General features: G+C 38.4%; 1 protein-coding gene and 1 pseudogene across 1 annotated transcript in view; both read right to left on the reverse strand.

Annotated features, from left to right (window-relative positions):
* Window positions 1–833: 833 nt before the first annotated feature.
* Window positions 834–2,469, reverse strand: LOC140235162 (uncharacterized; annotated as a pseudogene).
* Window positions 2,470–17,607: 15,138 nt separating this feature from the next.
* LOC140235255 (uncharacterized) overlaps window positions 17,608–26,149 on the reverse strand; it is a 100,669-nt gene continuing 92,127 nt past the window's right edge. Inside the window, exons 9-10 of the mRNA XM_072315288.1 lie at window positions 25,073–25,151; window positions 17,608–20,560 (exon numbers count right to left, since the gene is read on the reverse strand). Coding sequence (XP_072171389.1) covers window positions 20,471–20,560; window positions 25,073–25,151 — 169 coding nt within the window. The 3' untranslated portion in view covers window positions 17,608–20,470. The remainder of the gene's footprint in view (window positions 20,561–25,072; window positions 25,152–26,149) is intronic.

The raw sequence follows: 26,149 nt of genomic DNA on the forward strand, positions 1-26,149 counted from the left end.
TGATTGATATTCTAGTTGGTTGATTGATGTGAGGATAAACAGAGTAAGAAGATATCATGCTACAAAACTTCAGCGTGTAATGCTTATCACTATTTGATAAATTTATATTGTAATCCCCCATTAAATATACTTCTTAATTTCACAAACAACGGTATTTAAACATTCATCAAATGTATCTAAAAATAAATCTGTGTTATGATTAGGGGGTCTTTGAATTATATATAATACAATAATATTTTCAGATGTACTGTTTAGGATTTCAATAAAATAATCTTACCATCAATATGTAAATCCGGTCTTAATTTAAGTTTAACAGTATTGTGAATATACAGAGCTAACCCACCTCCTTTATACCATGCAGACGATCAGAACGGTAAATTTTGTAATTTTCTATGTTGAATACTGGTGGAGAGCTATCATGGAGCCACGTTTCTGTAATACCTATTATCGAAAACTGAAAATTACTTAATTGTGATAAAAATAATTCTATAGGATCAAAATTCTTATCTAAACTTTTGGTATTTATGCGAAACAAGCTAAAAAAATCGAGAACACGGGTCTTTTGATGCGTGAGTTTGTGAAATATAATGGGAATTTAGATTCTTGTTGTGGTCAATCAGATTTTCTCTTAATGAGCGAACTCTAGAATTAAAATCTTCAATTGTAAATACATATACTCTTGTTTAATTCTGTCAAATCCAAGATGACCCTGAGGCCTCCATTCTTCTTTGGCCTTGTGAAAATATTTGATATGAATTCCCCTTCTACATGTTCACATGCTTCTATGACATTTTTCTCTACCATCTTGTTGATTTCTTCTTGAATCACGGCCATTTCCTCAGAATTTCTTTTGAATTCATGAAGGGGTTTTTCCCTACAAGGGGGATAGTTAGCTAGGTCAAATTCAAGCTTGGAGCCCTGTACAGCTTGCAAAATATATGTATCAGATGCAAGCTCTCCCCAGTTGGGCATAAGCTTCAGTCGACCTCCGACTGCAATATCACTGACATAAGATGCTGCTATCGTCTCCTTTACCTCATCACTCTTTGGGAGTTGCTCTATTTCATCCTGCCCTGCCCCTGGCCAAGCTTCCGGAACTGTGGGGCTTGGTGTCCCTTTCGAGACGCTGTTGGGGTAAATGTATGGGGAGCTTGTGGAGTCCTCTTTCTCCACTGGTTTCGTTGGCCTAGAAAAGGCCTAGATGTGCTCACTGACGAGTCCGAGTAGGATGTCCGCGACACCCAACCAGCTTCCTTGCATCTGCTTTGAGACCCCTGGCAGTGGGTAGGGGCGATAGGCCGGCTTGGGTTTTTTTTTTTTTTTTTTTTTTTTTTTTTTTTTTTTTTTTTTTTTTTTTAAACCCGCCTCTCATTAGATTACTCCGGCCGCCGCTTTGTGTTGGTCTTGCAAGTCTTTTACTTGTTTGCCCAAGTCATCCCCAAAAGGTACTTGGTTGCAGGGTTTGTGGGTTTGAAAAGATGAGTAAATTTCGTGTTCAGATCCGGCTTTATCAATTCTTTATGGAGGGCATTCATCTCAAAGTTTGCGTTGCATAACAAAGCAAGAACGTCTTGCGGCTGTTCGGGAGACAATGTCATGTTGTTTGGATCGAGCAGGCTGACAATATAAAGCCAAGATACCTTTTGTTAGGGATTTTTTAACCCTCTGAAGCTTCACATCCCTCGTACGAACAGAGGCAGAGAGGTTGTCCCAGATCGTCTGATTTACTTTCGGGGTGTCGATCCCTCGACAGTTCGACTGCACTGGGTATTTGCTACTTGTCTCATCAAGCACTTTCTCATCCAGATGATGGCTCATCAAGAGTAGTTCACAAAGCTTGCTAGCTCCTCATCAAGAGGCTGTCCAATATCTGACGCCACTGCAAATTTAGCAGCAAAAGCTGGTAGGCCTACTGTCTGTGCTTCTGTCCTATCCACGCACGACTCCAGCTCTGAGCTATGCCCTACACTCAAGGCCTCCACCATGCCATCATCCTCAATATCCATTTCCTCTGTATGTGCCATATCATAATCTGCACTAGAAGTTGAAGCAGAGGCTGAATCACTTCGACTGCGATCAAGATGTCGGTCTGGCTGTGCATGTCTCGGGGCTGCCACTCCTTCCCTTTTACTGGGAAGAGCCTCCATGAATTGACAGAGCAAGCCTTCGAGTCTATCAAGACGACTGTTTACTTATCCAAAGTTGTCTTTTTTTCAACTTTGACGAGTTGGATTTCGTAGTAATCCGAGGCCGAGTCGCCGCTACCGCCGAGCGGTCGGCAGCCTCCATCATCGCCGGTACTCCCCGTCCACGGTCCGTATTGGCAGCCGTCCCTTTCGCTGCCGCTGCGCGGTCAGCTTGGCTATTAACACTCGCCGCCTGATGTGACTCCGTTGCTCTGTTTTTGCCCGAAGATTCTGCCGCTGCGCGGTCAGTTTTCTTCTCTTTGTTTTCCTTTTCCGCGGCCATAAGCGGATAAGTCCGAAAGGAAGAATTTCCACGAAATTTTTGAAAATTCGGAGGTTGTGAAAATCCTTTTCACACACACACACACACACACACACACACACCTTTTTTTGTTGTTTTCAGTGATCTTTTTATTAATTCCATTTCCTTTGAGAATATAACAATTCAAAAAAAAAATACACACATTCTACATAACATCTGTCATAAATCATGTAGATATTCCTACAGTTATGAGACATAATCCATAATCCATAAAACAAGAATAATCATTCAATTCATTTTAAGGCAGAAGTCAAACAGAAGAAAGAAAGGAGAATGAATTATCCGATCATTCCTTTTTAACTACAAAACAGACAAGAAAAATTAATATGCAATTGTAAGCAATTTAGCCAGACACTAGAAAAACAGGAAATGAAATTTCTATTATATTAAAAGAACAATAACAACAACAACAACAACAAAAACCACCCTCATTCCCACCTTTCCACCATACCCAACCCTCAACTACTCATAACTTTAAACTTTAACCCCCCCCCCAAAAAAAAAAAACCGTCCCTCTCATATCTAAACCACCTCCCCATCCTCTACACCACATCCACCTCCTTACCCGAGACAGACACACTCCCTCTCATCCACCTCTCATCTCATCCACCTCTCATCCACCCACCCACTCACACACCCACCCTGCACACACATCCACTTAACACACACACACACACCCACACCCCCCTGCACACACATTCACTCAACACAACACACAATTATTTCTGCTCGCATTCAGAACATAAATAATTATACTAATTATGCTTAGGATAAATGCTGCATACACACAATACATGAATGCACATACACATATACACACAGTATACATATCCACATACCTGCATATATATTTCATATACACAATACTTATCTCTGAACTCAAAAATATCTAAAGAAAAAAAAAGTCAGTGATCAAACACCCACAAAAGGGGAGAAGTACGAGTGCATAAATAAACTAATCCTTTACAAATTATTTAAACATTCCCATTTCAGCAAATGCAAACCCGGTTTATTTCTTCTAATGGCAATATCATTCTCTTCCTTTCGACATACCATTAATGCCTTTTTTAATTCTGCCAATGTCGGTGTTATTAACTGTGACCTCGCTTCATATATAACATATGTTTAACTATAAGAATAAGAGTGGTGTACAATTTGATTCTGTGAAAAGTTCCTTCTGAACCAATATGCTCTCTAAAAAAAAAAAATCGAGTGAAAATATTCACTCTTAAAGGAGTGAATACAAAAAAGAGTGAATTTAGAGTGAAATTGGAGTGAATTCCGAGTAAAAATGTTCATTTTCACTCATTTTGGAGTGACCTCAGGGATCACTCGAAGATTTTGGAGTGATCCCTGACGTCACTCTAAAACGAGTGAAAATGAACATTCTCACTCGAAATTCACTCCAATTTCACTCGAAATTCACTCTTTTTTGTATTCACTCCTTCAAGAGTGAAAATTTTCACTCGATTTTTTTTAGAGAGTGTATATCCCGCCAAGCTAAATTACGTAACTCTTCTAACTGAAAGTACTCAATGAAATCATGCCATAAAGATTTAACCTTTTCACAGTTATAGAATAAATGCGAGTAAGTTTCAGAGCTTTTTCCACAAAAGGAACATAAATTATCAGCCACAAAACCAAATTTTAGGAGCTGTTCCTTAGTATAAATTGCCCCGTGTAATAACTTATATTGAAATTCTCTTAAATCTCCAATTAGATTTGAACTTCTGGGCCTTATAAAAATATTATCTCTCATACTTCTATCAGCGAAAACAAATTTTTGGTGTCCATCTCTAATTTGTAAACAGTAAGACTGCTTTAAAAGAGACACGAAATGTGAATAAATCTTCCTGGATTGTATCTTTTTTAAATCTGTAATTTGTCCAAAAAACTTTAAAGGTATATTAAAATCATTGACATCTACTTCATACCAATTGCATAAAATTCCATCATATTTCCCACTTTTCAAAATGGACTCACAAAGACTCCATACATAAGCAATATTTTCACTTTGTAAACCTAATCTTTGAAAATAACTAATTGGTCTTATGGATTGTTTATCAAGTAATTGTTCTAAATGATAAACATTCCGCTCATATAAATCTGCATTAAATGTCACACACACACACACAACGCGCCAACGAATTGCTACATACGTGACCAGCGGGATCTCATCTTACACCCGATCAGACATGTAGTCTCGATCGGAGACATACGTAATAAAATTGTAAATAAATATTATGAGCGAATTTACTCCACAACGGTTAAAAAAAATACATCACTTTTAGTGAATTATATTGATTTTTGCACAAACACCAGGCCCGTAGCCAGGGGGGGTGCGTCGGGTGCGTACGCACCCCCCCCCCCCCCCCAAATTCTGAAAGGTCCAATTTTTCATAATGACGGTTTTTAGCAATTCTCAAGATAACAATCCAAATAAATATAAAGACACATTATTATGCTACGTAAATGTGGAAGAGTACGTTTAACAATGTTAAAAATAATTGTACGAAACCCTTTTGTTGTATGAACCATCGGATCGTCCCCATGCACACAAACACAAATGTTATGTATCAATTTGTGCGAGCTATTATTATATTGGCACTGCATGCCATGGCCCTTGGCGCGTGTGACCGGTGTTTTTTTTTTCCACTGGCCGCCCGAGTACGTGCGATTCGTGGATGACATTGAGGTTGACACTTGCATTTTTTCACAGGAACAGAGGTAAGTGGATGAAAATCTAATAGCCTCAAGTTTACGTATAATGTTTTTATTATGATAAGAATTAAAGAAATTTCCTCGAAATTATAACTATAATCGAAAACCTGAGACATTTTACACGTCTCACAAAGATATAGTACATGTATATAAGTACATGTTGGCATGATAATGCCTGGGGATAGATTATTATGTCAACTATTTTCCATTATGAATGCATGCTCCAATCAAATTGTGAAAAGGTGGTCATGAATTAGCATTTCTTACGAACGATCAGGAGAGACAAAATGAGTCGGATTGGATTACAATTCTCACTTACAGCTTTGTAGAAGTCTGAGTCAACAGTATCACACAGTACTTCAAGACGTATTATAGTACAAACGATTTCTTGAGCCTGCACCGTTTCAGGCTCTGTTCTGGATACAGCGGTAGAAACTCATTCTTTTCTTTCTTTTTTATTTTATCATTATTTACTAATCTCTTTTCTAACTTACAGGTAGCGGATTTCTTTGCAGGCCAAATTCGGAAATGTAGTGTTGATTATTACTTATACATTTTCTCATGTTGTGACAGTTCTATTGGTTCTCATTTTAAAGTGAGCCAAAACCCAAAAAAATTTTCACTTATAATTTCCAAAGAGTATTATGCAGGCACGCAAACTCATTTTAGTTGTATTTCATATAAATGTAATGGGTAAGAGGGTATGAGAGAGAATGGAAAGTGCTGAGCTATGAAGTAAAATGGTAAAGTAAAAAGTTTGTCAGATAGTATTACAAAAGAAACTCATTCTTTTTTGTTTGTTTATTTCATCATTATTTACTTATCTCTCTTCTAACTTAAAGGTAGTGGATCTCTTTGCAGCCAGTGGCGTATCTAGGGGGGGGGGGGGGGCAAGGGGGGCACGTGCCCCGGGCGCCACTCCTTGGGGGCGCAAAAAAAAACGAAAAAAAAAACGAAGAAGAAGAAGAAAAAAAAAAACGAAGAAGAAGAAGAAAAAAAGAAAAGAAAAAGAAGAAGAAGAAGGAGAAGAAAAAAAAACTCGCCCGGAAGGGGGAGGGAGAATGGTAAGGGGGGGGGGGGGGGCAGAAAACCAAATCAAACAAGATAAAAACAAAACATGATGACGCGGACAAAACGACAATGTTTATTGTGTTCACACAAACATTCTATGTTCTGTGAGCTGAAATACAAAAATTTTCGGCTCGCTCGCTGCGCTCGCTCGCCAAAATTTGTATAAAAAAGAAGGTAAGAACAAAACGTGATGATGACAAAATGGCAGTGTCTATTGTGTTCACACATGTCATTTTATATTTAGCAGGCAAAATGTTTCACGGAGCAGCGGCTGCAATTTCATTCCTTCTGAAGCGATCGCCCATTGGATCAAAAGAGGGCGTCAACGGTTTCGAACATACGGGGGGGGGGGCGCAAAAAAAACAATAACAAATCAAACAAGATAAGAACAAAACGTAATGATGACGCGGAAATATACAAATTTCGGCTCACTCGCTCGTACTAATTTAGAGTATTTTTTCAAGTCCTCAGTTTGTTGGTATAAATCGTTATCTATAAGGCCGTCACTATATTTTGATTAGAATTGTAAGATTTAATAAGCAAAAAATGACAAGAGTTTCATGATTTGTAAGCTGAAATACAAAAATTTTCTGCTCGCTCGCTGCGCTCGCTCGCCAAAATTTGTTTAAAAAAAGAGAAGAAGATAAGAACAAAACGTGACGATGACGCGGACAAAATGATAATGTCTATTGTGTTCACTCATGTCATTTTATATTTAGCAGGAAAAATGTTACACGGAGCAGCGACTGCAATTTCATTCGTTCTGAAGCGATCGCCGATTGGATCAAAAGAGGACGCCAACGGTTTCGAACATACGGGGAAGGGGGGCGCAAGAAAAAAATAAAAAAAGATAAGAAAAAAACGTAATGATGACGCAGAAATATACAAATTTCGGCTCACTCGCTCGTACTAATTTAGAGTATTTTTTCAAGTCCTCAGTTTGTTGGTATAAATCGTTATCTATAAGGTCGTCACTATAATTGTGAGATTTAATAAGCAAGAAATGACAAAAATTCCATGTTTTGTAAGCTGAAATACAAAAATTTTCGGCTCGCTCGCTGCGCTCGCTCGCCAAAATTTATATAAAAAAATATAAGAACAATACGTGATGATGACGAGGACATTTAAAAATTTCAGCACACTCGCGCGCACTAAGTTAGAGTACTTTTTAAAGTCCTCAGTTCTTTTGGTATAAATCGATATCTATAAGGCTGTCACTATATCTTATTAGAATTGTAAGATTTGGTAAGCAAAAAATGACAAAAATTCCATGTTTTGTAAGCTGAAATACAAAAATTTTCGGCTCGCTCGCTGCGCTCGCTCGCCAAAATCTATCAAAATTCATTACATTTAAATCACCCTCAAAAAGATCCCTTTTAAGTGCTTAAAAAAGCATCATGCGGACTTTGTTTAAAGTCCCTACCGGGATGGGGTAGGGGTTGAACACTTTTTTTCAGAAATTAGGGGCGCATTTTCGTGCTTGCCCCGGGCGCCGTTTTCCCTAGATACGCCACTGTTTGCAGCCCAAATTCGAAAATGCCCAGAGACAGCTAGTAACCAAATAACCTACTATAATTTAATAGATAAGAAATAACCATTCCAGTATGTGTCTTAGTGTGCACAGTAAGACAGATCAAATCAAATAGGAAAACATCTGAGCACTAAGCCTGAGGTCTGAATTTGCACTCAACTTCTTCCAAATGGCTAACGGATGTTTAATTTTGAATTTCACTGACCTCCAAATTTCACAAAGAAAACCTTCTTAGCATGATGGTTAATATGACATTTGACTGATATTGGAGATGTTTGTGAATCGGATCTACTACCTTTAATATTATTAATCTAAAATGATTATTTGAAAGTTCGGAAATGCTGGAAATATCCTACCACAAGGAGGCCAAAATATAAATGGTTCACATTTACAATTCATTTTGTTTTAAAAATTTTCTTATTTATTTTCGTTTTTGACAAACTCGCATACCAGGCTTCAGGCCTGCTAACGCGGGTGTACAATAGAAAAAATAAAAGTTAAAACAACACCAGGAAAATCACTATTCTCAATTTTGCGGCGCGCTACGCGCGCAGAGTCTCGAACACAATTAAACTTTGCAACTTCCCGGCAAAATGAGTTTTAACTATTTCCTAGATGAAATACCGTAACGCGATTGCATGCAACAGACAAAAATACAAATTTCCTCGAGACTTTAAAACGTCATTAAAACAGTCAAAATTTACAATTTGCGGCGCGCTTCGCGCGCAAATTCTTATACAACTTTTGTAGTTCGGTCGTCCAAAGAATATATATATATATCTATCTATCTATATATATATATATATATATATATATATATATATATAATAGTGTGTGTGTGTGTGTGTGTGTGTGTCATCATTGGTATTGGTACCGAAGGTCCGTTTTTTTAGTGACCGCACCCCCCCTTGAAAAATCCTGGCTACGGGCCTGGTGAAAGATCTGCTGCACACTCTTTGATAAATTAGGGAAATATAACGTCAATCTCCAAAGTGTACAAAGTCTATCGAAGGGATCCTGTATATAGCGGAGCTTTTGCATGTTTATGATTGCAATACAACGATCTGGTGCGTAGTTCTGGCGATATTTGGACAATTTTCCATTAAGAAAGTTCGAGATTTGTCCTCATCTCGGGAATTGCTTGGGGGATAAATGATTTGTCTGCCTAAACACTTCCGTAGGGGCGGGGCAAATGCCCCTTTGCCCCCCCCCCCCCCCCCCCCGAGATAGATTCGACGCCCCTGATCTTCCCTGGGTATAATAATAATAATACATACAATTTCTATAGCGCCGTTCTCCACTTTGATTAAATGCTCAAGGTATGCTCATAGATGTATCCTGATTGAGTCACCAGTCACTGTCGTTTCTCAGGAATGATTCAGGAAATGGAGGGGGTTCAATTATGGCAATATAGTTTTTGTTATTGTTTGTTTGTTTGTTTGTTTGTTTTCGTACATATCTTGCAGATGGTCCCCAGTTACTCGCGTCATAGCATGTTTACATATAGGCCTATACTATTTGACGTTGTCAACGTCTGAGCCATACCTTACACTGTATGTCGATGTTACTTTCTTCGCGAGCGAGCGAAGCGAGCGAGCGCTTGAGAAAATTATGTATACATTTTCCTACAAGATATAAAATACTGTTCAGCTCTGTTACCTGTCTGAAGGCCGGCGTACAAACGTCATGCAATATGCCAAAATTGATACAATCACATTTCTGCTTCCTCCATTTTTTTTTTTCAAAATTCAGGGGGGATGATTGTACAGGCCATCCCCCCCTCCTCCATTTCAGGGGGGGATATATCCCCCCCATCCCCCCCGGGATTTACGCTTCTTGTATTGTAAATTTGGGACCCTGTGGAAGAACTGTCATATTTTGCAGATATGACTGCAGGGCTGCCAACATTTGAAACTAGTTGAGAGTGAGACCCCCATTGGCCAATGCTATGATTTATGAGGCAAAATGAGTGAGATCAATAGAAATGCATGCAAATGAAATCAAGTTTTAGAGTGAGAAAGGACCAAAATGAGTGAGTCTTACTCTCAATGAGTGAGAGTTGGCAGCCCTGTGACTGAACGGGCAATCCCCCATTTCTTCATACTGTACGTATATGCAATGTATATGCAACTTGTGTGTATTTTCTTTTTTTTTTTTCATCTGAAGACGGAAATAAAAACAAACATTCACAAGCACTCTTTTTCAAATGAAATCCAAATCAATATCTCTCGAGCAGTACTGACATACGTTGTATATCAGAATACAGCATACTTCCAGCCCCCCCCCCCCCCCAATCTTTGTACTCCGTCGGGGTCCCTGGCCAGGAACGCTGCAGGGTGGTAAAGGGCTATATACCTGTCGTGCTCTACAAGCCATTTATCCTTCCTTTATCTTACTCCACTTTCCACTCTCAGTGAGCTTGGCAGCTTGTTGTCATCATGTTCACGTAGCTTGGTTTGGAAGCCCCTGCTGGAATGCGGCTCCTGAACTATATTCTCTGTACGTGTCATGTTAACTGAACTTCTAAATTTGATTATTCCACATTATACATTATGTATTTATGCCACCATGACACCCTAAAAAAACAAAAACAAACTGCATCCACATCCATTTGAATCATAACACAAATGTCTTTACTTGTTAATACTGATACTGTTGCATCATGTGACTTCTGTAGTAACATTAATTTGTTTGTTTGTGTGTGTGTGTGTGTGTGTGTTTCAAATCATATTCCCCTCAGACATATATATGGTCTGAATAGACATGTGCCCCATCCCATTTCCCTATTGACCGATTCTGTGACGCGCTATGTGTATTTTTGGCATGGGCAGCGCCATTACTGCGGTGTATCATCCGACCCCCCCTCCTCTCTCCCCACCCCTCTCACGCGCGCAGAATGAAAAATTATAGAATGGGTAGCGAGAATCCTGCGATCTGATTGGTCGAGAGCTATGTGTTCATTTTTACTGGCCGCACGCTGAGTCACAGTGGTAAACATGTTATCGCGCACTTAGCAAGAGTACGCGTACTTGTAACAAAGGTTCGCGCACTAAAGCAAGCGTTCGCGCACTCAGCTTGGCCATGCATCCAGTAAAAACTTATGCATGGCTGGCCATGCATCCAGTAAAAACTGTAAGTACTGGTATGCATGCCCTTTACGGAATGCCAAAAGGAAATGCATCCAGTAATTTTGTCATCGGGTAACACGATAGAAAACTGGGTTTTTGACAAGAAAATTACCCATTCTATAAATCAAATGACGCACATGTCTTTTCGTGCGTCAGTCGGAATATAGTGTGCATGCGGTAACTATGGAATTTAGCCTAAACCCACTCGGCTTCGCCTCGTGGGTTAAGCATTCCATAGTTACCTTATGCACACAATTCCGACTGACGCACTCAGACCTGTGCGTCATTTGTATACTGATGCGTGGTTGTTTTAGCCAATGGGCATCTCGTACTGAGTGCGCGAATGCTTGCTTAGTGCGCGAACCTTTGTTACAGTTGCGCGATAAACATGTTGCCCGTGGGGTGGGGGAGAGCAGGGGGGGTCGGCTGAGACACCGCAATTTGAGCTCATGGCTGCGCCCAGTGCCATAAAATGTCTGCTGCCCTCAACGAACCCGAATCGGTCAATACCCGATTTTAGCCTGGGACCTCTGACTGAACAAGTTTGCTTTTACGTCGGCCTAGTCATGATTCCTTGAAGGTTTCAGCTTCATCGAGGTTTTTAGCCTTTGTTGAAACGGAAACGCATAAAATCATATTACCGTATTGTGGAAAGCTATACGAATGCATTGCACAATGAGCGGGAAAACATTTTTTCCTTTTCTTTTTTTTTTTGGAGCTACTGTACAGGCTATATTTTCACTGGCATGTTATTTTCCCCGTGGCAATGATAAGCCTGTTGAGTAAATTTATGAATTTTCCCCCTCTCTTCAACAGAAGTGCTAACTTCTGTCGAAGGACAGTCAATATGAGCGAAATTTCAAGTTTTTCGAGTATCTTAGGAATTCTTATAACTAGACCTCTTGCTCAGTCATTTTTCACTCTACTTCTCTCTTTCTCTTATCCACTGTACTATGGTCTGATTACCCTCCATTTTCCCCTTTCCTTCTTTCTTTCTTGCTTCTTTACAACCCAACGGTCTTTTTAACGGACCATTTCATTGTATTTTACAGTTTCATTACAGGGTTGTTTTTTCAGCGCTTCCCTCCATCCCCCCCCCCCCCCCAAACTACACTTTAACTTTATGTTCTCTCCTATTCCCTTTCTTCCACAGGAACCTATTCAGGACTTAGCTTATACAATGTAGTTATTTTTTTTCTCTCCCACATCAATCCTTCATAGGATCTACTCTACCCCCTTCATTTTATCAGCTTTCATTCCTTTTTTCTTCTTTCCTTTCTCTCATACTCCATAGTCTTATAATAATAATAATAATAATAATAATAATGTCTTACTTACCCAGGGTAGCCTCTTCAGTGTTGCCACTGCTCTACCACAGGGCCCTGCTATCATTATTACCCTAACGTTGCCAGGTACCCATTTATACACCTGGGTCGAGAGGGACATAGTGGGTAAAAACATCTTGTCCAAGGACGTAAGTACTGGGCGGGATTCAAACTCGGGTCCTCCAATCGGGAGTCGGGATTCTTATACACTATGCCACAGCGCCCCTCCTTACTCTCTTCTCCACTTACCTTTTTCCTTCCCGATTTATATTCTTCCTTTCGTCAATTTTATCCCAGGTTCCATAGTCCACATCGTTCACGGTTTTATTTCTCTCCCTTGGTTTTGTCAAACTTCACTTCTCTTTCTCTTATCTCCATGATTTTCCAACCTTTAACTTCTCCCTCTCCCGCTCCTTCTATTTTATCTGTCTTCTAACAATTTCTGCACTTTTTGCCTTCCTTATAACTCTCCGTGTGTCGCTTCTCTCCTCAACTCTCCCCTTTCTAGGCTCTTCTAGGCAATAGTCCCTGCAAGGACTATGTACACATGGTGTTGCTAATTATTATGATGCCTGTCTAGCAATCAAGAGGTCGTTGATTCGAGTTAAACCCGAGTAAAAATGTCCATGAATATTAGCATGGCTACTACTGAAACACTGAATAATCAGCGTTTATACATCAATGAAGGACAACTAGTAAATCAGTTGTAATAAACCCTTAAAAGTTGCTCATTTGTGTGCTGAGAGATGGAGCTCCATCTTGAGTCTGTGGCTGGCTTACACAGTGGAATGCTGCCTGTGGAGATTAACTCAGGCAGCTGCTACATGCAAATCCTACAACAAATCCTTGTCGCTGTATAAGTTTGTGGCAGCCATACAGGTTTGACTGCAGAGAAGCATCCCTCCCCTCTACCCCCACCCCTTTCCCCGAGAAAGTAGCTACAAGTAAGGCCTTTGCATTGCTTGGTTTTAAATGCCTCTGATTACATGTGTAGTGAAGTACAGAAAGAAATGACTTATTATCATCATTTGTTTTTCTGTGGCCCGACAACAGAATTTGGTTACCCTAATAGCTATAGAAAAGCATGAGCAACAATAATAATGTAATAGAACATTAAAATCATATGACAAACTACAATTATGTGAAAATTGGCAAGTATGATAAAGGGCTTCAAATACCATGTATTGTGACATACTACTAGTAGTCAATATCAAACTGAGGCATGAACATGGTTCTTTTATACTCAGTATTAAATGAAAGGTTTTGCCTATATTCAGAAATAATATTGCCAAAAAAATTGGCCACAAGCAAAAAGGATTAAACTAAATTTGGTCATAAGTTTGGCCTGTGAAGATTAGCAGGGATTTGTCAATTCTGATCGCAGCATCTTGCTGGAATGTGTGCAGTCATCAAGCACTGAGCCATGAGTTAATTATTCTCTCCTTTTCTGGATGAGGAAAATGCATAGAAACAACATACACTCAAGCCCAATAGAGCCACCAAAGCATATAATTTCTGAAATAAAAGGTCCGACATCTATTTCTGATGTCGGACCTTTTCTGAGGTCCGACATCTATTTCTGATGGTCACAAGCAACTATTAATGTTGAGCCTTATATACACACACATACACACATACAGAGAAGACTGGACTTAAGACATGTGAACTGAAACAAATGCAGAAGATCAACACACAAAAGTTGGGTCTGAAGTCCAGTTTTTCTTTTTCCCATACTCAGCAAATGTGTAACAACTGACATCACTCTTACAATCAACTTTTTAGACTAATGGGTGCATTTTTCAACTTTATTATTCACACTGAAATTGTAAATAAAATGATTTTACACACCTTCCTTGCATGCTTTCAGAGGTCATGACACATTTTCAACATATTGTATGTTATACCTTAATCTTATTACCCTTAGACATCATCTGGCTCTCCTTTGTTTCGGGTTTGTGCGTTTGAACAGAATATGCAAAGTTGGCACGCCGCTGACTGAGTCGGATGTGCGAACGTGGCACATAAAGAGTAAATTTTCAATGCTCATCTGGTCAGAAGCTATTGTACAAAGTGTGTGTTTATGTGTGTGTGACACAAACATACACCCACGCATACACACATACACTTACATTAACCTGACATAAACCAGAAGGATGTACACAACTTGTAAATCAACTTGGGGATAAATGTGAGGGATCACTGAAGTGATGGAGCTTTTTAAATACGTAACACATTGCAAACAAAGGGAAACTTATAGTGAAAAATTGAGCTTTGTTCAATTTCTTACTGATAAGTTTTTATGAAGATACAATGAACTATTTCAAGGATATGGAGTAAAAAAGGTGAAATTTTAACATTTCCACTTGACTTTTGATCCCATGGCCCAAAACGTTCCCTGAGAGAGTCTTTATCTGGTAATCCTGTACATTTATACACAAAGTTAAATGAAAATACCTTCGGGCATTGCATAGATACAGGGGAAGTGATGAAACTGTAGAATTTGACCATGACCTATATGACCATGAGCATGTGAGCCTCAAGTTGATGGGAGCAGCATCCTCAACTCATACATTGTTATATGCCCCACTCTTGCCCTAACCAACAACCTAGACCTTGAAAATCCAAACCCTGACACAGTAAGCTGTCTGTGACAGATTTGTGACACTGTCTAGCTGTCTCATACAAAAGAAGATACATATGGCAAGTTTCATTTGGATATCTCAAAGAGTTCTTCTCAACTTATGTCAATTTAAATGGGCAGCACAGACAGACCGACAACACAAAATATTAATGCATCTGTTGACACTTTTTGGTAGTGGCATAAGAAAATAAAATAGCAAACCCCACAACAGCTGCTAATTAGTAGTCCAGTAGATGGTCTATACTCCACGTAGGCCCCCAATGCAGAAAAGTTGCCCAGTGATTTTTTTCTCCCTCTGATTCTTGTTGTAGATGGGTATTGAAGTCAATCACCTTATTAGCATATATGTGCAAAATGTAATATGTTGCTAATTCTAATCTCAGAATCCCAAAACATGGATAACACCACTTTTCAAGGGTTTCCTGTGGTGAGGAATCCATTTATTACACCAGTTTATACATGCAGTATGATCAAATGCCTAATGACCTGTTGTGCATATGGAAATTAGGTCATTATGCTAATTATGATATCTACGACACTTGCACTATTTGAAATGAGAAACTAGTTTTATAGAAAGATTCTTCATCATAGAAAACCTTGAAATATTGTATTATCTGTGTTTTGGGGCTATCGGAAAACTACAGCACATTGTACATATGCTAATAAAAAGATTATGCTACAATGACTAGGCTAAATTGAATTTTCACTAAAGGTGATTAATGCCCCCGCTCCAACAGCCCAGATTCCCTGGTGAGTTTGACTGCCTCAAAATTGTAGAAGTACAATGTAGTTCATATCACAAGATTTTCAAGAAAATAAACTGTTGCCATGGCAACACCTTGTCAGGTACAAACACAAAGTGTGTCTTACATTACTACACCTATAGATCATTATGCATACCAAATTTGAAATAAATTGCTTAAATACTGTGGAAGTAGTGTACTGCACAAGGTTTTGGGAATATTGTGGTTACCATGGCAACACTTTCTCCAACAAAAAACAAAAACAAAAACAAAAACATGTCTTGCACATCTACACCTTAATGTCATCATGTACACCAAATTTGAGTTCAATTGCTTCAAAATTTTTGAAGTAATTCACAGGATTTTCAAGAAAATATGGCTCACAGTTACCATGGCAACACCTCGTCGGGTACAGACACAAAGTGTGTCTTGCATAATACACCTATAGATCATTATACATACCAAATTTGAAATAAATTGCTCAAATACTGTGGAAGTAGTTCACTCCACAATGTTTTGGGAAAATTGTGGTTACCATGGCAATGCTTTCTCCGACAAACACACAAAAAAACATGTCTTGCACATCTACACCTCAATGTCATCACATAACCCAAGTTTCATCAAAATTACTTCAAAACTATAGGAGTTCTCGACGCAAGATTTGCAATGTACCGCTTGACCATCCGACCGCCTGACCAACTGACCACAGGCTGATTCCTATATACTCCATTATATGTGGGGGTATAATTAAAAAGTTGCCCACGGTAGCCAAAGTGGCAACCATGCTGAATTTAATTCAATACCCATTTAGAACATGAATCATCACCACCACCACAACCACCATCACCAACAACAACAAACAACCTTGTGCTCAAACGACTTTCTCAGGTCTGAAAAACATCTGCTGGACATAAGTGTGCTGAAAGAAGGGCTCCATCTTTGACCCATTGAGGACAAGCTGATTTTATTATAACACGCATTTCCCATAGACACCTGGCTGAGTATACTCAGGACTAGTCTTCAATTTAACAGGTTAAAACGCTGTTGGCATACACAGTGAAATAATGCCTGAGGAAAAAAATTAGGCAGCTGCCACATGCAAGGCCTTCAACAAGTTGTTTCTCTCTGTGAGACTGTGGCAGTCACATACAGCAGGCAACAGCAGCCACAGGTGGTCACTACAGGGGTTTGACTGCAGTTCAGTGAGATCATCCCAAGACACTAAATTCAAGTGAAGCCTTTGCATTGTTTGGTTTTAGATGTCTCTTGATTTCATGTGTTGTGCATTAAGAAGTACCAATACTATGCTATACAAAAAACACTTTATTTACAAACTTGTCATATCACTATCAGCTAGATCACTTCTCAAGGTGTGATTAAAAATTCAACAAACTTTGTGAATGCCTTTACAAAAAGCATGCATGTGAATAAACATAAGTAGCTTCTTTATCAATAAAGAACAAATCTTCCAGAAAAACAGTGAAAACTAGGAAGAGGCAGATTGAGTCTTCCATTGTCTCACATACAGGGGAATCCCATTATAATGATATTGTTGGTCTTGGGTGATCTATCTTGTTATATCTGGACTCTTGTTGTACCTGAACACTTTGAACTCCCCCCCCCCCCCCCCCATGAAAATGTGAAAAACACACAAGAGATCTAGGGGTCTCGCGTTCACCTGTGTATCTAAAGTTCACCTTCAACGCATTCTTGCAGACTCTTGCCTGAGAACATTGCAAACTTGGGGGCGTGGCAGCTTTGAGAGCTTCTACGAGGGTATGGTGTCCATTTGCATATTCCATCACACTGGTAAAAATACCTGCCATGTACCTACACTGTATTTAGAAAATTTGACTACGCAGTGAGAAAGAAAAAAGATGTGAATGCAAAAACTGCAACACCCCCCCCCCCCCCCCCATTTGATCCCCACCCAACCCCTGGAGCTACTATGAATAACCTTGAAAGTGCTCTCACTAATGTACAATGTATAAACTCAGAGTATTTCCAGTTTCAAACATTTCTTGGGGGTATTTTTTATGTTGTAGCAAGTATGTTTATTGTCATCCTTGAGACAACCACTGGGTATGGTGACAAATTTGATCATGTGTTTTCAAGAAGAAGAAAATGTGTTGGTACCACCTCCCACTTTAACTCCCCCTCCCCCTGCCCACCCCTGGATCTGTCATGAACAAAGTAGAAACTACAGTCACCAATCTGCGTAACCATAGTACTAACTTCGCATATATCTTCTGGTTCTAGATAGAAGACTTCTAGATAGAAGATTTCTTGAATTTGTGGACTTTGCCTCTCCCACCCACTGCACTGTGCCCCATAGAGCCCCCAAGTATGGAATGGTGCCCATTTGAACAGATACATATTCTACAACCCTGGCAATAATCCCTGCCAACTTTGGTAAAAATCTGAAAATGCATTTTCAAGAAGATGAAAATGCATAATTTAGGCCAAAATTTGGATGACCCCCTTCCCCTCCCGAGCTCCATGGCGAGCACCTCTGGATCCACCATGAACAAAGTTTCAATGTACTTACAGTCCGACCTCTCCTATCCAGCCTCCCTCTATCCGGATCTCTCTATTTAATATCTGGATGCGATCTCCGCTGGATTTTTTTTTTTTTTTTCAAATCTAATAATTGCAGGGGAAAGGGGGATTGATTGATTTTTAATTGAAACTGATTTCTAAAGTAGACTCTTGTTTCAGTTGTAGATAATGTTGATTAACTAAAACTTGACATAACACAACAATTTTCTTGGTCAAAACATTTAGATTTTTCCTGTTATTTCACTGCCTTTTCATTCTCCATATTACAACAGTATTTTACTGGGTCTGAGGAGTTTGTCGTATTGTAAGACAGTCCATCAACCAACTATACACACAAACATGTAACTTGAAACTGGCTGCTGGATTGAACTAACTATCCATACCGTATTTGCCAATATCCATACTGTATTTGCCAATATTGATTTTCCCAACAATTAATTTGTTTGTAACTCTGTCCAGGGATACAAAGTAATATTTTCCTCAATTTTGTAGTAACAAGATTTTGTTTTTCTTCACACAAAACAGTGGTTTTGTATTTTTTTTATGTTTACTGGAACAATGGTCTGCTACATGGGATAGTTTTGTTTTGTTTTTTTGTTTGTTTGTTTTTTGAATAGGAACACTGAGTACCAGAATTGTTGGAATATTTCATTCACTGCTGTGGCTGCAACATCAACGATATTTGAAGTTTGCTTCAGCTAATGGTTAATACATGTACTATTTAGAACATGATTTACTAAATCAAACATGAAACTATGACAGATGGATGGAGCTGACTTTTTGTACCATGATGACATTTTTCGTTTAGTTAATCTATGATAGCAAGAAAGTGACTCAATCTGTTTCCGAGTGATAATTACATATAGGCCCTACGTTTGATTATGAACAGAAGGTAATCATTTCATTAGGTGTTGTTGAACTTTTCGACATTAAAAAAATAATTTCAAGCAAAATAATGTTGTACTTTCATGAACTTGCAATGCTTCATGTTTGCATTCTGTTGGGCAATGGTGGTATAATCACTGCAAGCACACAAATGGTAAAGCAGAATGGTTATATTCAACAGTAGTCTCTGGTTTTGACATGTGTGATGTTGTCTTGGCTTGGCAAGCAAAAAACAATTTTATATAATTATCTATTAACTATATCTGTACAAAATTCTTCTTTGGTTTGTTTTTGTTTTTGTTTTGAAAATTTTCATGAAATACAACTGTAAAAGAAACTTCAAATTCCCATAGGTTAACATGCAAAGTTTGTTGGGATTGAAAGATTTATCTTGTTACAAGCAGATCCTCCTTGTACCTGATCTCGCTATTATGGGATTCCCCTGGAGTTAATTTTACTACTTCAATTTAAATTTGTATGTCAATATGTTAACACAATATAAATTTGAATCTGTAACTAGTCTGTTCCCTGTATGCTTTTCCTGTATAAAAAGTGACTTTATTACCAAGTTCTCACTTATCTATTGCTTAATCACTACCAAATGAGTATTCACTACATTTCAGTCAGTTTTCTTGGATGAAACTTAATGCCTTTGTGCTTCAGTATCTATGATGGCACAGGGAGGACCTACAGTATGTCACTGTCAACTCTTCACCAATTTCATACATCTTACGACTGGCTTGTTTCAGCCTTGAGAAATGAACAGAAATCATAATTATTCTGTCTGTTACACTTTTAAAGGGCTTCTTGCACCTATTAACTTTGGTATCATGTGTCAGTTGTAACTCATTTGACAGAGAGTCGTAATTTCAGCTAAATTCCATTGAAAGATGGCATTTCACACCAGAAATACTGTACTTTCCTAAGTTCAAACTTGATCACAGATCAGCTGACACAAGAGCATTAAATATAATTCTTCATTTGGTACTTCTTTTGTAAGTGCACAACCATGTCCAGTCACATCATACAAAATTTCATTCATGAGACATGTGTGAATATGTAATCGATGTCCACCACAAGTTGCAATCCTGCATGCTAAACCAGAACAGTAGAAGCTAAGAAGCAGAAAGAAATTAATGCTACATATATACTTTAGTGTCAATGCCCTTCTGATTCTAAACAGAGTATCTTTTAGACATTATACTTTTCAACCCATTGAAGATTTTCTCCCCTCCTTTCTTTGTAATTGCAGGCTGCTACTTAAAAACTCTGAAAGGAAAACTTATCAAATCTGCAGTCATAGCTTATAAGAGGCGCTTTCAAATGAAAACATGGAAAACAAAAATGTAACGATTTATCTAGATGGGGCAGTCATAAATATGGATTGCCTTGTCGTCTGATACAGATACCATTTTAGCTCCATTTCCACTGTATTTAGTCTGCCAAACCTGCAAAACAAGAAAAGATGAAAGTGTTCATTTGTTATCAATCTTGATCTTTATTGTGAATATTCTCTCTCTCTTTTAATAGGAGCAGTCAATAAATGATTGCAAAATAAATTGAAACTTCCACGTGAAAATATACTACTGGGTGAGTCAAAGTAGAAATGTTGCTGTGGCAACTGTAAGCCTCCGCCACCTTCCATATTCTTTATATAGTTCTCTAGTACATCTTGACAAGGCAAGAGGACAGTTTCACATGATTGGCAAGAAAACTAAATGACATGTTTGAAAGTTTGAAAGCACAACCCAAATATGTTGAGAGTTTATACATTCCTTGAACCAGGTTTTATTTGGATGGCTAAATTGTTTCAGACAGCAAGTATTCAGGAATTTGATTATGCTACATTTACACTTTGTTCCTGGCAACCACAGCAGCCCCATTTGCCTGATATGTAGTGCACTGTGGGTAGGTGGGATATCCTCATTTTTATTTCCTCTCAGATTCTAGCCCTGTTCATTCCAGTCTTCGCTTCGGTGATCTTGCCTTGTTCATTCCAGTCTTTGCTTCGGTGATCATGTCACTATCAAATGCCATCCTCACAGCGTCTGGTCAGACTAGACTACACCATATGTGACCGTGCATCACAAAACGAACAAAAAGTCGCACCCCTTGATTTTATGCGAGGACTCAAAAAAGGTGAAATGGGTCAACCGAGTCAATATTGAGTTTTGCATATTTTCTGAAAGAGCTATCCTTCTTCTACATTATTCTTTCATTTGGGATCATAACATTGATGAGAAAGTGTGTTGTCAGCAGTTTTTCTACAACCCTATTATGGGGGAGAATAGAAAGATCGGGTATGTCTTAGAGTCCCCTTTTCATTTCTTGAAATGCTTTACACACTCTTCACTTTCAAGTCTAATAACTTTTGAAAGGATAACTCTACTGCTTGAAAGTTAGCATTAATTATGGACAGAATGTGTTAATAGAACATGCTTAATTTCAGTTTAATCTGATAATCCCTTCATTGTTGTTGCTCCAGTGGTTTACATCCTGTGTTTTTCCCGTTTGTGGTTTACATCTTGTGTTTTTCCCTTTTATTTCACAGCTAGCACAGCTTGGTAAAGATTTAGCACTTGAATAGACCCTGTACTTCAGAGCCTCTTTTCTCAATTCACAATTTTCCAGAGTGTGTGCTTTCTTCCTAGTATTTAGGTAGGTTAGGGGAGTCCATTTGAATTGAGTTATACATCATTTTAAAGGACAAGTTCACCTTCATAAACATAAGGATTGAGAGAATTCAGCAATATTAGTAGAACACATCATTGAAAGTTTGAGGAAAATCAGACAATCCGGTCAAAAATTATGAATTTTTTGAAGTTTTGTGCAGTAACCGCTGGATGAGAAGACTACTGCAGTGTATGATGTCACATGCGTACAACAATATAAGGAAAATATAAAGAAATTTTTACAAAATTTCATCTTTTGAAAAAAGTACACATTCCCTTGACTCGTTACCGACATATGTTATGGAAAATATTATTCCCCCTGCCTTTAGAAAGAGGCAAGTCAAGTGCTCTTTTATTATGTGAAACAAAGTGAAAATATGTTGAATTTTCTTTATACTGTTGTATGCATACGACATCACAAGCTGTAGTAGTCTCCTCATCCAGCGGTTCCGACACAAAAATTTTAAATATTCATAACTTTTACATTGATTGTCCAAGGTTCACTGATGTGTTCTACTAATATTGCTGCATTCTCTTAATCCTTATGTTTATGAAGGTGAACTTGTCCTTTAAAGCTAGAGTCCGCTCTTTAAGAATTTGCCCTTAAATGAAATTCCATGTCTGGCGACTTTTTGTTGGTTTTGTGATGCAGGGTCACATATTTCCTGTTGCGTCCAATTAAGAACTGCTTCAAAAGTTTCGTTACGGCCTATTACGTGCTGTCACATTTCTTGCATACAACCCCTTTCACTATACCCTACTAGGTTTCTCATCAGCACCATGAAGGCCATGGCAAATTTTTTGAAAAAAAAATTAATTAAATTAATATGGCATCCACAACAATCACAGCCTGTTAAGTTTGCCAATCCTGTCCCCCAGGTTGCCTCACATCCATCAGATTTTGTCCATGCTGCCCTGAAACGGAATTTCTGTGGCCACCAGGAACATGGTGTAAACATAACATTATTTTCAATGGACCTTTGACCCTTGCCCTTTGACCCCATGATCCAAACTTTCTTCAAATAATCACAACCAGTAAAAACTTGTAACATCCAATTTTCACAATCCTTTGAGCTATTCTCAAAATGTGGGGGAAATGAATGACATTTAAACATTCTCACTTGAACTTTGACCCATGGACCAAATCTTTTCCTATACAATCATTGTGCAGTACTGCATGTACATTATAAATACCTAGTAGATCTAAGTCAGTGCATTGAGTAAATTCAAAGGTATGGAAAAGATAGTGTAATTTCAGCATTAAATGGAATTATAGCATTTCAACCTGCCCTTTGACCCCTTGACCTTGGACCCCAAAATTCAACAGAGATCATTGTCAGGCAGTACATATGAATTCAGTTTTCATGAAGAAATCTTCAGCCATTTCCAAGATATGGAAAAAAGCTATTTTGTAGCATTTTCACTTGACTTTTAACCCAAATAGCCTAAAACTTTTCCACTAAGAATCTTTATTTGGTAATACATGTATACACTAAGTTTCATGAAAATGCCTTCAGGTATTGAAGAGATATGAGGGAACTAATGAAATTTGGAGAATTTGACCCTGACCTTTGACCTTGAGCATGTGCCCCCAAAATTTTATAGGCACAGCTTCATCCACTCATAAATATATTGGATTATGCCATGTTTCATTCAGATACCCCAAATGGTTCTAAAGTTATGCTATCCACAAAATCAATTGCGGACAGAAAGACGGAAGGGTGGATAACCTGAAAACACAACATCTTCGTGACTGAGGTATAATAACATTTACACTTTTAAAATTGACATTCATGTAAAAACCAACCAGAAACAAAAGGCCACCATATATGTTTCTAAAGAGTGTTTTATCCAGAATCATTAGATATCCTTTTTTTTTTTTTTTTTTTTTTTTGGGGGGGGGGGGTTATGTGTTCATGCTTGGATGAACAGGAGACATTGATTGTGTAATAGAGGGCAAACTTGCATGAAAGTATAGTAATACTTATGTGGTGTTTGAAAAAGCAGTTGGGATTTGGGTAACTATTCACTCATTCTTTGCAGACCCATAGACATCCCAAACATCCTTTGGATGTCCTCGTCTTCAGTGTACTGTGTTCTAGTTCTTTGGATGAACAGGAGACATTTGAGAGAGTGCAGAATTCGACTTGTGCAAAAGTATGGTGATGCCTATTCATTCCTTATTAGCACATGCAAATGATATCTCTAACAAAATTAACCATGCCAAACACATTCACACTCGGTCAGATACAAACACACACACAAACCTAGCTGATCTTCGACAGCCTGGATGTCCTTTGTTGAAGTTACAGTTTGTTCCCTTTCTGCAGTACTTCTAAAAGTTTTCATATGCAATTTACAATAGCCTATCAGGACATCTGATGTTTGTTAAACATTGCCGAAATTGTCTGAAGACCTGGGTCACATTGCATTGATACTGTGCACTTTCTTTCACCAAGAAAGATCAGCATTGAAGGCGAGCTGAGCATGCACCATGCTTGCCCATTCAAGTTTATACACGTAAGGACAAAGGCCAATTGAAAGCTACCTTCTTTTTTTTTTTTTGGTAAATAATAGTCCTATTCAGTGCCTATGTGATGTCTGCTAAGTCAGGCAAGGCCTTGGAGCACAAGCTCACATCTATAACCTGTTGAATGCTGCAACTCTTTATGGAAAAAAAGAAGCACCACTTATTATCCTCTCTCTATTTTGTTTTGAAATGGTGCAAGACTACATGCAAAATAATGGTTACCTTTTTTCAACCAAGTCATCATTACATCATGAAACTTTCTGGAAAACCCCAAATTTCACATTGAACATAAAAATTAAATTCACATTTAATCATAATGCCATGTTGAAAGTCAAGTGCATTAACATCACGATGAATTGTTTCCCCCAAAGGACTCAGTCACTGTGCATCTTAATGTGATATGTGATATGAGTGTGTGTGTGCGTGTGCAACTTTGCTTCTGAAAAAGCATGAAATTATGCATTCCATCTCATTTGATACATTCATTGCCTTACTCGAATACTTTTTGTGCAAGTCCATTTTTGCGTTCTCATACAAAGCCTCCTGTTCATCCAAGCATGGACACGTTACATATCATACAAAAATAAAACTGAATGATGAAGAATAAAAGATTCTTTCAAAACATGTATTAATGGCTGGCTTTTAAAGTAAACAACAATTTTCTGAGAGTAACCCTTTTTTTAACCACACTGTAGAGAAAACATGAAACACCATATGAATTCTGTCAGAAACTTTTTCACATCAAGAGGTTGCCTCACCTGATCGTAATGATCATAAAATGTTGCTACACACTGTCTTGTGGTGCTGTCCCATACCTTCACTGTCTTATCTGAAGAGCTGGGGAAAAGAGGGTCAAGAATATTAAGTGACCAACGATTTTAAATCATGTACGTTGTACATTATATCTCTGTATAACTTGAATTTCCAGTATAACGGATAATAACATTTGATTACAGTACTCTCCACTTAATCGAGTACCGCTTCATAATTGGGTACTTACTCCGCTTAAACAACTTAAAAACAGAAGAAAAAAAGTTCCTGATGTGTGTTATATCTACTGGATAATCGGGGTGGCATTCTGGATAGACGGGAAGGAATTTTCCAGATTATCCTGATTTACTTCCACAATTTCTCACAGAAAGCCTTTAGAATTTGTGTAAATATAAATCTTGAAGAAACTGTGAGGTGTTGAAAGCCAATAGAGGGCTTGAGTTGACGTTTTAACATGTTAAATCTGAAGTGTACAAATGATTCGCTTTATCACTGGCACAAGTAGACGTACTATGCCGTGTACGAACTGCACCAGTACCACACACAGTGACAGACTAATCACTATACATGTGCCTATGAGCTATGGCTAGCTCTCAAGAAAAATGAAGAATAAACTAACTCCATTGAGATTCTAACCTTTCTTCAGGCTGTTAACTGAAAAAATTATGGTCGCCATGAAACACACGGGGACGCAGCCAAAGTCATTGCAGCATTTGGCTGCATATGCATATATGTGACCCATCACGGCAAAAGTAGCTATAAGTCGCGGACACCAAAACTGAGAAAAATCTTATTTTAGTTGAGGTACCGATAAACTGAAATTTTGATTTTTGGCTGATTGGAAACCATAGGGTTTTAATTACCACTAGTTTCAAACTGGTACCAAATGGCATTCACTGATTATTTATTTAGCATGGTCATGATACAGTTAAATTCTTGAATGGGGAATCACGAGTTAAACGAATAAACCAGTTCGCAGTTCCACTTTGCGCATGAGCAGAAGAAAGGTCATGCATACCAACAGGCATGTTGGTTTTTAAATTCACTGGGATGAGCATCAGTGA

Source organism: Diadema setosum, chromosome 11, assembly GCF_964275005.1.
Source record: "Diadema setosum chromosome 11, eeDiaSeto1, whole genome shotgun sequence".
NCBI lineage: Eukaryota > Metazoa > Echinodermata > Echinoidea > Diadematoida > Diadematidae > Diadema > Diadema setosum.